The sequence below is a fragment of the Protomyctophum bolini genome (genome assembly GCF_963924005.1).
Source record: "Protomyctophum bolini genome assembly, chromosome: 7".
In the NCBI taxonomy this organism is placed as follows: Eukaryota; Metazoa; Chordata; class Actinopteri; order Myctophiformes; family Myctophidae; genus Protomyctophum; species Protomyctophum bolini.
In genome coordinates, this window is record NC_137868.1 from 1,021,283 (window position 1) to 1,040,239 (window position 18,957).

Genomic DNA, 18,957 nt, shown 5'->3' on the forward strand with positions numbered 1-18,957 from the left:
GGTAAAATTGACGGCTGAAATCTCGATGCATCGTTCGCGGAGTGCTTGCACCGGTAAAATCCGTGGTTGCACTGTTTTTTCATGGTAAATTTCACCCTATCCTGTGTTTCCGAGGCGCATTGAACGTACCATCAGAAAAGGAAGGAAAAAAAAGGTCTCTCGCAGCCAGCTCCGCACAGTGTGCGGCTGTGCGCTGCGAGCACGCAGCTACTCTGCACCGTAGAGTAGACACGTTGAGACAACAGACTATAAAGAGCACCCGCGACGAACAGAAGTGAACCCCACGCACAAAGGAAGCACAACCTTTAGCTTTATAAAATAGCTGTCCGTCGATCAGTTGACTTTTCACTGTAGCGCTGGTGCTGCTAAATGCTAATGATCCACACAGCTGTTCTAGCTGATTCTCCGACGCGAATCTGCGTTGCGACTCGCTATCATCAATTTGTAATTATAGAAAGCTTCTGCAGTCTGCACACACGTGTACAACAACAACGCCACAGCTGGGTGTACTGCTTGCAAAGTCGTTTACAACCGTTCCACAACTTTCCACTGTCCAGCTTTCCCCTGCTATTCTCTGGGATAGAAGCCTTATTTATATTCTGCAGCAAGACGGTGTCGCACGCCTAAAATTGCAGATCCACAAGCTCACAGCGGGGCGTGGATGAGTCGCGTTGTGAGCTTGTACATCTGCTATGTATTTATAACGTTAATAATACATGCAGGCCAGGGTCTTCAATGTTTTTTAGGTCAAGCCAAGGACCACTTAGCTGAGAGTGAGAGATCAAGCAGGGACCCCCACTATACATAGGCAATTATATTATAAAACTGTGTTGCAGATTAAACTACTTGTTTGACAGCACTACGAGTGTGACCTGTCATTTTTGTTTTGTTTATTTGTTTATTTTCTATTTATATGTTGGTAACATTAATTGAGCTATTACATAGGCTATTACATTTTAATCTTTTGAACCCTCTATACTCAAAACCTCAAATTGACCTTTGAGATATAATTATTATACTATAGCCTATGATTATTAGTAATCTAACAATTCCACAATAACCAGCAGAGAGCAGACCCTTTGTTTACTTACATAATTCTATAAGTTGGGTTGTTTGAGATGCAGAGCTATAATACTAACCTACAGTAAAACAATAAATTGCTTTGAATTTAAATGTAATGCATTTTTACATGTTTTGGGAAATTAATAGAGCTTTAATATAAATCCTTTCTATTGTGATGAATCTCCATCAAATCGCATCGTATCGGTAGAGGGGTGAATCGCATCGTATCGCATTGATTTGAACTAAATGGTTATCGCATCGCATCGCATCGGGAAGAGGGAGAATCGTATCGCATCGTATCGCCAGGGGATTCCATGTATCTCTAATGTATCGTATCGCTGGCAGTGCATCGAGATGCGTATCGAATCGTGAGATGAGACGAGATTCACATGCCTAGTGAAAACGTATGCAAATCCTTTTAAACTCAAATATTGGCTTCTGGGGGTCCGTGTAACAACATATTTTCAGATGGGGTCGACAGCCAATTTCAGATTTTTTTTGGGGTCCTTTTATATTCCATGTTTTATAACATCCTGCATTGTAAGGAGATGTATAGAGTCAGTAAAACACTGTTGTAAGGAGATGTATAGAGGCAGTAAAACACTGTTGTAAGGAGATGTATAGAGCAGTAAAACACTGTTGTAAGGAGATGTATAGAGTCAGTAAAACACTGTTGTAAGGAGATGTATAGAGGCAGTAAAACACTGTTGTAAGGAGATGTATAGAGCAGTAAAACACTGTTGTAAGGAGATGTATAGAGTCAGTAAAACACTGTTGTAAGGAGATGTATAGAGTCAGTAAAACACTGTTGTAATTAAGGAGATGTATAGAGGCAGTAAAACACTGTTGTAAGGAGATGTATAGAGCAGTAAAACACTGTTGTAAGGAGATGTATAGAGCAGTAAAACACTGTTGTAAGAAGATGTATAGAGTCAGTAAAACACTGTTGTAAGGAGATGTATAGAGGCAGTAAAACACTGTTGTAAGGAGATGTATAGAGCAGTAAAACACTGTTGTAAGGAGATGTATAGAGCAGTAAACCACTGTTGTAAGGAGATGTATAGAGCAGTAAAACACTGTTGTAAGGAGATGTATAGAGTCAGTAAAACACTGTTGTAAGGAGATGTATAGAGGCAGTAAAACACTGTTGTAAGGAGATGTATAGAGCAGTAAAACACTGTTGTAAGGAGATGTATAGAGTCAGTAAAACACTGTTGTAAGGAGATGTATAGAGCAGTAAAACACTGTTGTAAGGAGATGTATAGAGCAGTAAAACACTGTTGTAAGGAGATGTATAGAGGCAGTAAAACACTGTTGTAAGGAGATGTATAGAGTCAGTAAAACACTGTTGTAAGGAGATGTATAGAGGCAGTAAAACACTGTTGTAAGGAGATGTATAGAGCAGTAAAACACTGTTGTAAGGAGATGTATAGAGTCAGTAAAACACTGTTGTAAGGAGATGTATAGAGTCAGTAAAACACTGTTGTAAGGAGATGTATAGAGTCAGTAAAACACTGTTGTAAGGAGATGTATAGAGCAGTAAAACACTGTTGTAAGGAGATGTATAGAGCAGTAAAACACTGTTGTAAGGAGATGTATAGAGCAGTAAAACACTGTTGTAAGGAGATGTATAGAGTCAGTAAAACACTGTTTTAAGGAGATGTATAGAGTCAGTAAAACACTGTTGTAAGGAGATGTATAGCTGCATGTCTCTCAGTGCAGTGACATTCTGGGATTATTTGCCATAATCATATTAAGAAATATATAATGTTCGTCCAAATACAACGATGAGCGTTGGGGGTACCTCAGCTAGGCCAGGAGGTAACAGGGGGTTCACGGCCTAAAATGTTTGGGGACTGCTGGCCTACACGTTATGGTTATCATCATCTTTTTTCAGTTCATAATGTCACATACTGATGTGGATATGACCCCCTCCCCAATACAAATTAACGGCTACGATAACCTTAATAACAGTACAGTAATAATGAATAAAACACAATATAAACTTACACTTCTTCAATCCTGGTATCATCCTGCAGACTCCACCGTGCTCCACACTGGAGTTGGAGGAGAGACAAAGTCAATATTCTCTATGATAATATAAACTATGATTTTACACCATTAAACATTAAATAATACAGAACAGCATCACAGAATGATTGAGAACATTGTTCTGACCAAAATGTTGTCACGCACGCACGCACGCACGCACGCACGCACAGACCAAGTCTCTCGTACCTAAGAGCGTCCAGTCTGTAGCGTGGATCCTTCACAACAGCAGAGAGCATCGCTTCGCCTGATTCTCCTGGATGATTGAAGGTCAAGTCCAACTCTCTCAAATGGGAAGGGTTGGAGCGCAGAGCTGAGGTCAGAGAAGAACAGCCTTCCTCTGTGACCAGACATCCTGACAAACTGCACACACACACACACACACACACACACACACACACACACACACACACACACACACACACACACACACACACACACACACACACACACACACACACACACACACAGATAGTTTCACAATGTTATATTTTGTCCCATTGATTTTTAAAACTTTTGTTTCATTTTAACACAGTTGAACCCAGTTTCAGGCATACTGACTTGAGAGTCTCCAACATGCAGTGTGGACTCCCCAGTCCCTCAGCCAGAAGGCTGACTCCAGAGTCCTTAAGGTCGTTATTGCCCAAGTCAAGTTCTCTCAGGCTAGAGCTGGAGCTGAGAGCTGACGATAACTCCTGACAGCATCTCTCCGACAGGTTGCAGCCACTCAGCCTGAAGAAACAGTAGTGGTAAAGCATTTAGTCAGTAGACTTCTGGAAAATAAAGATCATATAATAAAATAAATAGCATACACACACACACGCACGCATGCACACACACACACACACACACACACACACACACACACACACACACACACACACACACACACACACACACACACACACACACACACACACACACACACACACACACACACACACACACACACACAGAGATAGTTTCACAATGTTATATTTTGTCCCATTGATTTTTAAAACTTTTGTTTCATTTTAACACAGTTGAACCCAGTTTCAGGCATACTGACTTGAGAGTCTCCAACATGCAGTGTGGACTCCCCAGTCCCTCAGCCAGAAGGCTGACTCCAGAGTCCTTAAGGTCGTTATTTCCCAAGTCAAGTTCTCTCAGGCTAGAGCTGGAGCTGAGAGCTGACGATAACGCCTGACAGCATCTCTTCGACAGGTTGCAGCCACTCAGCCTGAAGAAACAATAGTGATGCATGTATTAGATTTGATGTTAAATAAAGATCAAATAATATTTGAAATGTATCCAGTTATCAGTGAACCTACAGAGCTTTCTTGGAGGCTTTGAGCACGGGCAGCAACCCCAGAAGAGCCTCCTCTGAAGCAGAGTATTTCTTCAGGTCAAACACATCCAGCTCCTTTCCTGAAGACAGCAACACGAAGGCCATAGCTGACCACTGAGCAGGAGAGATCTTGTCTGTGGAGAGACGTCCTGACGTCAGGTACTGTTGGATGTCGTCCTCCAGAGAATGATCATTCAGCTCATTCAGACAGTGGAACAGATTGATGCTTCTCTCTGGAGATGGATTCTTTTTGATCTTCTCCTTGATGTATTTGATGGTTTTATGATTGGTCTGGAAGCTTTTCCCTTTTTGTATGAGCTTTTGTACGAACTTCTGATTGGTGTCCAAAGAGAGGCCCATCAGGAAACGCAGGAACAAGTCCAGGTGTCCATTTGGACTCCTTAAGGCCTCGTCTACAGCACTTTGGTAGAGGTGATGAATCTTGGATTTGAAAACCTTTCCAAATAACCTCTTGGAGGTTGAGAGTAGTAGGTTGTCACCAGTGTTGATGAAAGTGATGAAGACGTGGAGGGCAGCCAGAAACTCCTGAACACTCAGATGGGCAAAGGAGAACATCTTGTCCCTTGTTCCGCGAACCTCTCCAAACAGTTCTGCGTACACTGCTGCGTCGCTGATATCAATGCCAGACGCTGTCAGGTGTTCTTCCTCGAAGATCAGGTCGCCTTTCATCAGCCCTTCAAAAGCCAGTTTCGCCAGAGAAAGAATGACATCATACTGTTTCCTATCAAGATACTTGGCATTCTTGAGTAAGGACTGAATCTCAATGAAGTAGAAGTACATGGCGCTCGGGGTCTTTGGCAGCGCTCCTTTCTTCCTCACAATTTCTTCCATAACGTTAGAAGTGATCCAACAGAAGGCCGGGAGGTGACACATGATGTGGACGCTTCGGTATGTCTCGATGTGAGAGTAGATTTGAATGGCCAGCTGCTCATCAGGGAATCTCTTGAAGAAGTACTCCTTCTTCTGAGGGTCTTTGAACCCTCTCACCTCTGTCACCCTGTCAACAGAAGGGATCTGGCCGGCGGCTGCAGGTCGTGAGGTTATCCAGAATTTGGCATTTGGAAGCAAGTTCCCACTGATGAGGTTTGTCAGGAGAACGTGCACTGTTGTTGGCTTCATCGGATCAGTCCATTTCACAGTGAAATCTAGAGCTGGCTTCGATTCATCCAGCCCATCCAAGATGAACAGAATGTTGCACTGTTGGAAGGTGCAGATCTTTATCTCCTTGGTTTCACTGAAGAAGTGATGAAGAAATCCCTCCATGCTGTACTTGTTCTCCTTGTTCTCCTTCATCTCCGAATTCAACTCTCGGAAAGTGAATGGAAACACAAAGTCGACATGCTGGTTGGCTTTGCCTTCTGCCCAGTTCTGAGTGAACTTCTGAACTTGTACTGATTTACCAATGCCGGCCGCTCCCGTCATCATCGCTGTTTTGATGGGTTCACTTTGTCCAGGTGAAGGTTCCACTATGTCGTCCATGTTGATTGGTGTTTCTGGTCCAGCTGTTTGGCAGTATGCCAATTCAATCTGCCTGATCTCATGTTCTTTATTGACCTGTCCACTGCCTCCCACTGTGTTGTAGACCTCTGTGAACATGCCACTCACAAGTGGGTTTGGTACATCTTTTGAGCTCCAGTGATTCAAACGCTGAATCTTCTTCTTCTGATTAGACTTGAGCGCTTCTATACACAGAGCAAGAGTTTCTAAATGACCAAAGACAAGATGACATCATTAAGTATGTAATATAGAATGACATCATTATAGATGAAGGTGGGGAAGGTGTACTGCTGTACTTGGAGATACAAAGGTAGAGAACCTGATCTAAGTTTCTTTACTCACCCGTGCTAGCCGAGTCTTGTGATGGAAGTTCAGGTCCTGAATAAGGAGAGGAGGATAATGAAGTGAAACGTTAGTTTGTCTATTGTCTATTGTCATTATACGTTAGTATGTATTGATGCTCTATTGTCATTATCTAAGTAACAACATTCATGCAATGGATTGCTGTGTAGTAGTAGTAGTAGTAGTAGTAATAATGCAGTAGTATATTTTACAGTGTACCTTGCTGTGTAGTAGTAGTACAGTAGTGTATTTTACAGTGTACCTTGCTGTGTAGTAGTAGTAGTATATTTTACAGTGTAACCTACTGTGTAGTAGTAGTACAGTAGTGTATTTTACAGTGTACCTTGCTGTGTAGTAGTAGTAGTATATTTTACAGTGTACCTTGCTGTGTAGTAGTACAGTAGTATATTTTACAGTGTACCTTGCTGTGTAGTAATACAGTAGTATATTTTACAGTGTACCTGGCTGTGTAGTAATACAGTAGTATATTTTACAGTGTACCTGGCTGTGTAGTAATACAGTAGTATATTTTACAGTGTACCTGGCTGTGTAGCAGTGGTGACAGTGATGTTGACTGAACCACTGATGTTACATCCAGATAAAACAGGAGCAACCACTGCACTTCCACCATGTGCTTCATTAATGGCTCCAGCAGGGGGCACTGGAGAAGCTGCACAATAGAAAGAAACATATTAGTGTTACACTCAGAGAGAGAGAGAGAGAGAGAGAGAGAGAGAGAGAGAGAGAGAGATAGCGTGATTATAATATTACATGATTATTGCACATTTTAAATGCATAAAATGTTTAAAACAATGTGTTGGCTGCCAATACTATGATGATGACACCTTAACTCATTGACTGCTGGAGTAAATACAGAAATAATCTAATAATACTGTTTATCTAATTTACAAAAGGCTCCGTCCAGATTGTTTCTTGACTCACCCTCGTTAGCCTTGTTAGTCGAGTCTTGTGATGGAAGATCAGATCCTGCATAAGGAGAGGAGGATGAAGTGTGAGTGGACATGGTAAATGGTAACTGCTGTATTTATATAGCGCCTTTATGATTGTGCATTACATTCATCCATTCACACAGCGATGGTGGAGGAAACCATGCAAGGCACCAACCTGCACATTGGCAGCAATTAGCCCTTCGCTAAACACAAAAACACTTCATAGCTGTCAGTGTTATTTTTCATGGCTGTGTTGTCTCTCTGTGTTGGCCACTCTACCCCTGAGCCACTGCCACCCCTTAAATAAATGAATGAATGAATGAATGATCTTACCAAGGTCCACCAGCAGGCGGGGTTGGTGTTCCATGAGGGCATCATAAAATGCTGCCCGGGTGTTGGTTCCTCCTGGAACTACTGTTGATGTGTACAGAGTCCTCATTTTTTCCATGGTTGTCTTCTCAGCATAAATCTCGCTGTAGGTCTCACGGTGGACCCAGCTGTCTCCTAGACTGTCTACTACAGCCATGACTGCAGACACCCTTTGGGTCAACTGTGCCCTGTGCTGCATCACAAACTGTGCTGTTTGCAAGAGAGAAAAAGAGTGGATGAAATTAGAGAATCCTATGAATGAAAAACAAAGCTCTCTGCATTCCCCACATACAAAGTAATGTAACAACTTGTACAACCCTACTGTACAGCCCTGGTAAACAGAACGTAGCACCAGCTACCAACCTACTCACCGGTCACCTCGGACACTGAAATAAAACACTCACCTTTTCTGGATTTTTCTGCATCCATTGCTTCTGAAGTCAAGTCGTTATCAGCATCCTGTTGGATACAGTCATGTTATTTCAATCATAACAATACAGAGTGATGATCGTAATATGGTAATAAATATCTATATCAGTCAATGTGGAAACAATTAGTGGGATAATATATATTTCCATTCCGTCTAACTCTACTACATATATGGTCTAACTCTACTGCAAAGCACGGGGAGAACATCACATCTAATTCATTGTGTTGCCATAAAGACTAATCCCACCGAGACAAACGTTTAATAAGAATTGGGATAAATTAATGATTGAAGAATTAATGAATAATTGGAGAATTACAGTATACATTTCAAGCACAACTCAATACAAAACTGTTAACTGTGGTCGACGATCATAAAGCATTACACTGGTTTACAATGGGGTCCACCATGTTCAATTCGTCATAACATTTAGAGACGCACAAATAAACTGTGTAAAGCTGTGAGTGCATTAGTAACCAACAGTACCGTGGTCTGTGGACCTGATGCTGATGCTGATTGGTCCATTGTGGGTTTGATTGATGCCTCGGAGTGGAGCGACAGCAGCTAGCACTGAAGAACCTGGATGCAGTGTTGGGAAAGGTCTTTATTTAAGAACCTGGATGCAGTGTTGGGAAAGGTCTTTATTTAAGAACCTGGATGCAGTGTTGGGAAAGGTCTTTATTTAAGAACCTGGATGCCGTGTTGGGAAAGGTCTTTATTTAAGAACCTGGATGCAGTGTTGGGAAAGGTCTTTATTTAAGAACCTGGATGCAGTGTTGGGAAAGGTCTTTATTTAAGAACCTGGATGCAGTGTTGGGAAAGGTCTTTATTTAAGAACCTGGATGCAGTGTTGGGAAAGGTCTTTATTAAAGAACCTGGATGCCGTGTTGGGAAAGGTCTTTATTTAAGAACCTGGATGCAGTGTTGGGAAAGGTCTTTATTTAAGAACCTGGATGCAGTGTTGGGAAAGGTCTTTATTTAAGAACCTGGATGCAGTGTTGGGAAAGGTCTTTATTAAAGAACCTGGATGCAGTGTTGGGAAAGGTCTTTATTAAAGAACCTGGATGCCGTGTTGGGAAAGGTCTTTATTTAAGAACCTGGATGCAGTGTTGGGAAAGGTCTTTATTTAAGAACCTGGATGCAGTGTTGGGAAAGGTCTTTATTAAAGAACCTGGATGCCGTGTTGGGAAAGGTCTTTATTTAAGAACCTGGATGCAGTGTTGGGAAAGGTCTTTATTTAAGAACCTGGATGCCGTGTTGGGAAAGGTCTTTATTTAAGTGGTGCAACCACTTCCTTAAGTAGCTTTGTTTGTGCCTGGGTGGCCGGCTGGGTGGCTACCTGTGCCTGAGCACGGAAATTGCATTTGGTTGGTTTTCAAAACCAAGTGTCACTTTTGCGTAGCATACAGTACAGTACAGTACAGTACAGTACAGTACAGTACAGTACAGTACAGTACAGTACATGGTAACATTGAGTAACTACTCAACCGATTCGGACGCGGGGCGGCTCGCCGATACGGGCCCTGTAACAATATGCTTGTTAGTTGGCGACGTGTTTCCGCACGGACATGTTAGAGTGTAACACCAGAGCAGCTACGTTATGTGTGAAGTGAATAAAGTGTAAGCAGCTTCAATGCTTTAATCGTCCGTTCTTGAAGTAAGATCCTGGGGTCTGGATGTTCCAGGGACCCCCAGGGACCCCCGCACGGTTACTCTGTCATTTCACGACCGTTTCGGACGCGAGGTGGCTCGCCGGAAGCGGGCCGGCACCCTGGGCGCGTTTCCTGTGGGTCTGGAAGTTCCGGGGACTTAGATAGCATTTCATACAGACTTGTATCATGTGATGAAGACAGCACTAGAATGGCATTGTATGAAGTCATAACACTTTATTGTATATTATGTATAGCATGGTATATGTTAAGCTTAACAGACAGGTGGCGCCCTTACTCCATATGTCATGTGACTGTGTTGTATTCTATACAGTGTACAAGGGTGACGCACAGGATGTGACGTCTTTATGTCTTTGCTGGAGCGCGCCAGTTTTATGCGCCAAGAGCAGAACAACAACAGCCTGAAGCTGCAAGCTGTATAACAATAATAAATATGCCGGTAGGCTAAGGATATCAATGGATCGACTTACTTATTCTTCACCACGCATTGAGTGCTGTGCATCATAAAGACTGACAGGTTATGGGCCCAGGCGGAGTTGTACACAAGGATAGCGTTTGATCCGAGGAAGAAGTTTAACGTGGCGGATTAACACGGAGCTTCGGTGGACAACTTGGAGATAAGTGGGTAAAAGACTCGGAAGAAGTTTTTCGCGACGTATTACGTGAGATGGCAAACAGAATGGGAACCCCGGGTCCGCAACTTCTTTTTGATGGCTCGGAAGAGAGATATGACCTATGGGAAACAAGATTTCTAGGTTACCTTCATATTCAGAAATTAAAAGAGACTATATTGAATGAACCAACGGGCGGGACCGCAGACGAACAAGCAGAAGACAGGAGGAAGAATGTCGACTGTTATGCTGAACTGATTGATGACAAAAGCTTATCCATAATAAGACACGAGGCGGATGATGATGGCAGAAAAGCCCTGAAGATATTGAGGGAACACTATTCCGGGAAAAGTAAGCCAAGAATCATTAATCTGTACACCTCATTGACCAAGCTACACATGGTAGAGAATGAGAGTGTCACTGACTATATCATCAGAGCAGAGAACATGATAATGGCCCTGAAAGATGCAGGTGAGACCATTAGTGATGGACTAGCTGTAGCCATGGTATTAAACGGGCTACCAGACTCCTTCAAGCCACTAGCAGTACATGTAACACAAAACGAAGAAAATGTTACATTTGCAGACTTTAAAAGAAGACTGCGTGTTTTTGAAGAGAGTGAGAAAATGAACAAAGCAGAGTCTACAGATAATGTGATGAAGACATATGTGAAACCAGGCCGAGGCCCCACCAAGGCATACACTGGCAACAGGAAAGATGAGGAGGCCAACGTGACGTGCTACAGGGGTGGAATAAAAGGGCACAAGGCAAGAAAGTGTACCAGAAAGGTGTGGTGTGGCTACTGTAAAAGCAATACACACGAAGAATCCATCTGCAAGAAGAAGAGGGAGCGAGACGGCGCCAGGAAGGTCGTGGAGGAGCGGGACAACGAGGAGGACCATTTCTTCAAGACCGACGTCACAAGGAATGAGAGACCACCAAGCAGCATGAAGATGAAAGGCATCATGGTGGACGGAGGGGCGACATCACACATCATAAACGACATAGAGAAGTTTAAGAGTTTTGATGACACCTTCCAACCTGACTCTCATTCAGTGGAGTTAGCCGACGGGACGAAGTGCAGCGGGATAGCACAAAGAAGAGGAACAGCGATGATCTGCCTACTAGACAGCGCGGGACAACAGCACAGAGCACAGCTGCGAGATGCTCTGTACATGCCTTCATACCCTCATGACATCTTTTCGGTGGCACGAGCTACAAATGGAGGAGCGACGATCACCTTTGAGAAAGGGGACAACCGCATGGTCGCCAGGGATGGTAGCAGGTTTGACATCCACGAAAGTGGAAACTTGTATTACTTACCAACTGTTCTAAATAATGTGGATCAATGTAAAGTGTGTCATGATGTACAAACGTGGCACGAGATTTTAGGCCATTGTAATTACGATGATGTGCAGAAATTACAAGGTGTTGTTAAAGGCATGGAGATAAAGGGGAGTGTGGTCACGCCAGCACAATTATGTGAAGTGTGTACAAAGGGAAAATTCACCCAGACGAGAAACAGGGAGCCTGACAGAAGGGCTAAGAAACCTTTAGAATTAGTCCACACTGACCTAGCAGGTCCCATGCAAACGACTAGCATAGCTGGGCACAGATATGCTCAATCCTTTACTGATGACTACTCAGGCACCATGATGGTGTATTTTCTAAGGTCTAAGAGTGATGCAGTGCAGGCGACAGAACGATTTCTGGCAGATGTAGCACCGTACGGAGAAGTTCGGTGTATCCGATCTGATAATGGCACTGAGTACACTAGCAAAGAGTTCCAGGCACTGTTAATCAAAAACAGAATTAGACATGAGACGTCCGCACCATACTCACCCCACCAAAATGGTACAGCGGAGAGAGGGTGGCGAACACTCTACGAAATGGGGAGGTGTTTACTGTTAGAAAGTAATTTGCCTAATAAGTTATGGAACTACGCTGTACAGACAGCGGCTTATGTGAGGAATAGATGCTACAGCAGGCGGACAAAGAAAACGCCATACGAGCTGTTTGCAGGGAGAGAACCAGACCTATCCAAACTGCAAAAATTTGGATCAGTGTGCTACGCTTACAAACAGCTAGGCAAAGGAAAGCTAGACTCTAGGTGTGAGCAGGGTGTTTTCGTGGGTTATGATAAAAACAGCCCAGCCTACCTGGTGTACTACCCAGAAAAAGAGAAGGTTCAGAAACACAGATTGGTGAAGTTCACAACCAAAACAGGAGCAGAAAAAGAAACACAAACGTGTGAGCCATACATGGGGTGTGGTAATGGGGAGCTGCATCCCAAGGTCAATGATAACAGGGACATTTGTGTTGATGACAAGGATGAAAATGTATCAGATCAAGGTATGCAGGGTGGTGTTTCTGGGGCTTTACCTGAACAGACTGAAAGCACACAGCCGGGTAGAGTCACTGAGACTGTAAACAGAAGGAACCCACCGAGAATCAGAAGGAAACCAATTCACCTACAGGAGTTTGAGACTGAGGATACAGTGGACAAACTGGAAACATGCGTGGACTCTTGTTACAGAGCAGTATGTGACATTCCTCAAACTTACAGGGAAGCCATAGTGTCAAACAGGTCAAAGCAGTGGAAAACTGCCATGGATGATGAGGTGAAATCACTGGAAGAGAATGAGACCTTCACCCTCACCCACTTGCCACCAGGTAAACGGGCAGTGGGGGGCAGGTGGGTCTACGCACTTAAAAGTAACATTGATGGATCAGACAAATACAAGGCGAGATTCGTAGCAAAAGGCTACAGTCAAAGAGCAGGGACTGACTACGAAGAGACATTCTCACCCACAGCAGATATGACAAGCGTGAGAGTGATCATGCAAAACTGCAGCACAGGAGCATTTAGTCCTGCACCAAATGGATGTAAAGACGGCCTATTTGCATGCACCGATTGATTGCGAAATCTACATAGAGCAGCCAGAAGGCTATGAGAAAGAGTCACCAGCCGGTGAAAAGCTAGTGTGCAAATTACACAAATCTCTCTATGGCCTTAAGCAGTCTGGTAGAAATTGGAATGCAATGTTACACACATGTTTAACTGAGAAAGATTTTGTACAGAATCCCGCTGATCACTGTGTGTACACAAAAGAGAAACATGATGAGAAGGTGATGTTAATTGTTTGGGTTGATGACATTATCATAGCTGCTAGCAACAAGGGTGTGCTCAACAGTGTGAAAATGATGCTCACTGAAAAAATTCAAATGAAGGATCTAGGAAAATTGAAGCATTTTCTAGGGATCGATTTTGACCAAACAGAGGGTGAAGTCAAAATGTCACAAAAGAAATATGTGAACAAAATTTTAGAGCGTTTTGAAATGCAGGATTGCAGGTCCAGAGAGACTCCGTGTGAGGCTAAACTAGAGTACACTGTAGATGCAGACACAAGAAGGTTCAGAGAGGCAGTGGGAAGCCTGGTTTACTTATCCACGTGCACTAGACCAGACATCAGTTTTGTGGTTAGTAAATTATCCCAGCACTTTGCTGAGCCAACACTAGAACACTGGAACACAGTGAAGCATGTGTTTAGATACCTCAAAGGTACGGCAGAACAGGAGTTATGCTTCAAAAGAAATGAGACGGATAAACTAGGCCTGAGAGTTTATAGCGATGCAGACTGGGCATCAGATGCGTCTGACAGACGAAGCACATCAGGATATTGTGCCAGTCTGAGTGAAGTAAGCTCTCTGATCTCATGGAAGACAAGAAAGCAAGCTACTGTTGCATTATCTACATGTGAGTCAGAGTACATGTCTTTAGCCTCAGCCATGCAGGAATGTATCTACCTAGAGCAACTACTCAGGGGGTTTGACAAATACCAATATACACAAACAAAAGTATTTGAAGATAATCAAGGTACTATAGCACTAGCCAAAAACCCAGTGAATAGGCAAAGGTGTAAGCACATTGATATTAAGTACCATTTCATAAGGGAAATCATAAACAGTGGAAGAGTGATTTTGGAATACTGTCCTACTGAGCTGATGATTGCAGATGTGCTGACAAAGCCAGCCACCAAGATCAAACTAAAGAGGTTTGCTCGGGACATGTTCGGCACTTAAAAGTGCACTGTCAACATGGGAAAGGGAAACCATGTGTTTGTTATTTTCTTTCTTGTGTTCTACTGTATTTTATTTTTCTTTCTTCAAGATAACCCAGTGAGAGCTAAGAGAGAGTGGGGGTGTTAAGCTTAACAGACAGGTGGCGCCCTTACTCCATATGTCATGTGACTGTGTTGTATTCTATACAGTGTACAAGGGTGACGCACAGGATGTGACGTCTTTATGTCTTTGCTGGAGCGCGCCAGTTTTATGCGCCAAGAGCAGAACAACAACAGCCTGAAGCTGCAAGCTGTATAACAATAATAAATATGCCGGTAGGCTAAGGATATCAATGGATCGACTTACTTATTCTTCACCTTGCATTGAGTGCTGTGCATCATAAAGACTGACAGGTTATGGGGTTCTCAACCCGTGGGTCGCGACCCCTCAGGGGGTCGCCAAATTATTTTGGGGTGTCCCCAAGAAGAGTTTACATATAGTACACATAGTACATGCATACACCTTCCCTAATGGTTATATCTGGTTTCAGTATTCATGTATGGTGTATAGTCTCTATTATTAAGGTTATTGTAGCAGTCCATTTATATTGGGGGTCGGGAGGGGCGGGGAGGGGCGGGGCGGGGGTCCCGAGACATTGCCAAAGTATTTCCGGGGCTCCCCGGCCAAAAACGTTGAGAACCCCTGGTATATATAGTTTATAATTATGTATAGTTTCATTATATAGATATTCCACTGTTACGTTCTTTTAGCTTACGCATGTTTCATGAAAACTACTTTTTATGTATGTGATGTATTGCCATGCTTTTTTGTCACATTACAATTGCACATTGCATTTGCATGCGTAATGTAAGTCGCTCTGGATTAAGAGCGTCTGCTAAATGCCTAAATTGTAAATTGTTATTAAATTAGACTTATCTCACTCATTTGATTGCCTTCGGCATCCTTCCCTGCAGACTGAATGTCATTCAATTGACACTCCTCATTAATTAATACATTAATACATTAATATGTCCCTTAAGGCATTCTCTTGGCTCTAGGACTAGTAGGGACTAGTAGGGACTAGTTACAGTAGCTGCCAGGTTGGTCTGGCTAGCTACTCTATAGTCAGGACTAGTAGCTGCCAGGTTGAGTTATGGGGGTCCTTGAAATTAAAAAGTTTGAGAACCTGTATGCCAGGGGTAACCTACCAGGGGTTCGCGAGCTACCAGTAGCTCGCGGGAACCTTTCAAGTTGATCCCGAAGTGTCAGACTGACGGGCAGCCAGACATCACAGCAGAATGTCGTTCGCAAAAAAGAGCAGATCTACAAGCTAACAACGTGTAGAGGCTCGATGCATTTTAGCTTGAAGATCTGTTCCCCTTGCTTCCACCGCACGGCCCTCCCCCTTTTAGCACTCTGTGCTCATGTGCTGTGTCCTGTGTGTCTGTTGTTCCCTCGCAGGCAGCACAGAGCGTCAGAGTGAACGCAGCATGATAGCGTCCCCGACACTTACGTTGAATACTAAACTTATTTGTAAAGTTCGAACGCCAACTTTTAACCAAACGTGGGAGAAACACTGTGCACGGCTGCACGCACAAATAAAGAGTGCACTCGCGCACGCACATGACGGATTATTATCGATCAAAACAATCCTTAGCGTCGCTTACAAAAGCATGTGTTGCACAGCATGAATGATAAGTAATCACCGACCTGGCTGGATAAATATCACTATGACAAAGTGTCAAAATGTTTAGTGCCGCTGTCAAAACATGACACAGTGAGAGTTGAAGATTCTAACTATTGGAACAAGAAAGCCACAGTTTTGAAGGAAGTGCATGGGTCCTAGACAGGGCTTGACGCTTAGCTCATGGATGCATGCATGATAGACAGACTATCCGTTTTTATCCTGCTGTTCTATCATGGGATATTCGATGCAGGGCAAGATGAGAGAGAGAGAGAGAGAGAGAGAGAGAGAGATACTTTATTCGTCTCCCGAGGAAGAAATGTGTCTTAGACGTTTCTGGGTGGGGGTGGCGGGGGCATGGGCCAGGCACAAAAAAGCTCTCTTCCTACGCAAGACATCGAAGGATGAGCTGCGCGGGGGGAGGAAAAAAAGATACCTAGCTGCAGGGGGAGTGGTTGGGGGGGGTTGTGTGTAAGACATGTGTGTCGATGATGCTCGATTGTGAATTAAATTGTAACATTCTCCTTGGCTTTGACTACTTCAGACAGAACATCTGACACACAGCTACAGTAGACTATTAATTTACTAAGCTGGTAACGCTAAGGATTGTTTTGATCGATAATAATCCGTCATGTGCGTGCGCGAGTGCACTCTTTATTTGTGCGTGCAGCCGTGCACAGTGCTTTCTCCCACGTTTGGTTAAAAGTTGGCGTTCGAACTTTACAAATAAGTTTAGTATTCAACGTGTCAGGGACGCTATCATGAATATGACTGACTCACATCTTAATGACACCCTCAGACTGGCAATCACTAAATATGAACCAGATTTCAAAACGCTTGCAGATAAAGTGCAGTCACAGCAGTCTCATTAAAGGTGGGCTGACCCTGAGAGTATGTCACCATATCTGTGCAAATATATATGGTCATGTTATGCCTGTCATTTGAACATCTGCCAATGTGAATATTCATTGAAATGAGAAACAAAATATTGTGCTGTAAAAGCAATTCATGTCCTTTGCATTTTGTTTTATTTAAAAAAAAACTCAACAAAGAAGTTTATTTGTATTTCTGTCCTAATATTTTTTATTTCTAATACATTAGTCTTAATATTATTTTACATTGATAATATAACTTACTATAAGTATTTATTCTAATTTAAGCTTTAGTCTTTGTGTGGATGTGTGTATGTACATGCATTGAGCCTGTCAGAAATAGCAAAAAACCAAGTGTTTTTTCTAACACGTTTTAGTGGTAGATCTTGGCTTACAATTGGGAATAAAATGGGCTCTTGGGCTTGAAAAGGTTGGTTACCACTGCTGTATGCAATGGCTTATCTCTTGTAAAAAGAGAGACCAGCCTATTCTCCAAACTATTATCTTATGCATTGCTAGGTTGTACAAAATAATATTGGGTCAATTTAATTTGCAGGACTCGCCTCGCGCACAGCTGCCTTGTCTGTGTTGTTGACATGACATGGGCTTGCAGGACAGAACTTTTATTTGTGACAGACACATAGTTCCTTAATTTGCAAACAATACAATCTGCTTCTCATTGGTCAGTCACAAAGCTAAGAAAACAGTAGGCTACTTTTTCTGCATGTCAATGATGATGAGATAGTTCTTTGGCATGTCAAGCTTTCCTCACGGAGAGAAGGCAACACAAAAGTCTATCTGCAGAAACTGGCAGCAGAGAAGCCAGCGAGCCTTTCTCTGATCTTGTTATCAATAATACACATTCAGGGCTTCGGGGCTGAAAGTCCACCTCTCACAGTGTTATTCCCCTACGAACCATTGAACGTGCATTGTAATAAATACACATTGGTCTGAATGGTCTGTGAGCGCAGCGATACACTACAGGCGATGCGTGTAAAACCCCGGACATTTGAAGGAATTTATAACCCCCCCCCCGGACTGCCCCCCAAAAGAGGGGTAAGCATATCCCCAAAACTGGTGAACAACCAATATGTCCATTTGAAGCTATGATTCCCCTTCCCAGTCAAATCTGGTCACATTTTATAATATAAGTGCTTTTAGGGCGAGTGGGAATGACCTTTGGGCCAGTAGAAGTCGACGTGTAGCCTCTGAGTCCGGGAATTAAGATTTTACTCGAGTGAAAGTACAAAAGCTACATTTGAATCCACAAGATTTTATTTTTATTTTGGACACTTGTACAGAAGAGGTTTAATTCCCGACATGCGCACATGCAAGCACACACACACAGACGCGCACATGCAAGCACACACACACACACACACACACACACACACACACACACACTAGGGCAGGGGTGGGCAATTCTTTTTCCCGAGGGGCCAAATGAGAAACAGAAAATATTTTGGAGGGCCGGTCCAAAAGGCTGAACTTAATTATGCATGATATCAATTTTATTTCTATATAAATAGCAGTAAATGGCATTGTTTTGCAAAGCAATGGTAAACTAAATGTGAAACATTTGACTCAAATTATAGGCAGAGTGACTATTTTACATCATGATGATGTACAATAATAGCACCCCTCACTTCACATGGGTGTGATTTTTTTACTTTCTACTTGCAGGCTTGAGACGTTTCCTTTCCCAGTTGAAAACTATGTTTTTGTTTAAGTTACAAGTCCTGTAAATACTAGCACTTTCTTTTAACAATGAGAACATTAGAGGTAGCTCTCTTAATAGTTCCATTCAACCCATGGCGCGCTGCTTACTATCGAGAGATGAGTGTTAAGTCACAACCATTAAACAACGACGTTCTGAAAACAATAATAAGCCAACCAGTGATGGTATTGTTGAGACTTGGCAGCCTGGCAGGCGTTGTATGTTGACGTGTGCACGTTCGTTCTGCCAGATTTACTTTGTGGTTCAACGGTACGTCGATCGACTCGTGTGCCGAAA

At 43.0% G+C, this 18,957-nt stretch overlaps 1 protein-coding gene across 1 annotated transcript in view; it reads right to left on the bottom strand.

The window, feature by feature from the left end:
* LOC308317939 (NACHT, LRR and PYD domains-containing protein 3-like) overlaps positions 1-7,687 on the bottom strand; it is a gene marked incomplete at both ends in the record, with an annotated part of 11,927 nt that extends 4,240 nt beyond the window's left edge. The window contains 7 exons of the mRNA XM_080767284.1: positions 3,073-3,119; positions 3,301-3,474; positions 3,673-3,843; positions 4,160-4,330; positions 4,422-6,162; positions 6,299-6,334; positions 7,582-7,687. Coding sequence (XP_080623410.1) covers positions 3,073-3,119; positions 3,301-3,474; positions 3,673-3,843; positions 4,160-4,330; positions 4,422-6,162; positions 6,299-6,334; positions 7,582-7,687 — 2,446 coding nt within the window. The remainder of the gene's footprint in view (positions 1-3,072; positions 3,120-3,300; positions 3,475-3,672; positions 3,844-4,159; positions 4,331-4,421; positions 6,163-6,298; positions 6,335-7,581) is intronic.
* Positions 7,688-18,957: the final 11,270 nt, after the last annotated feature.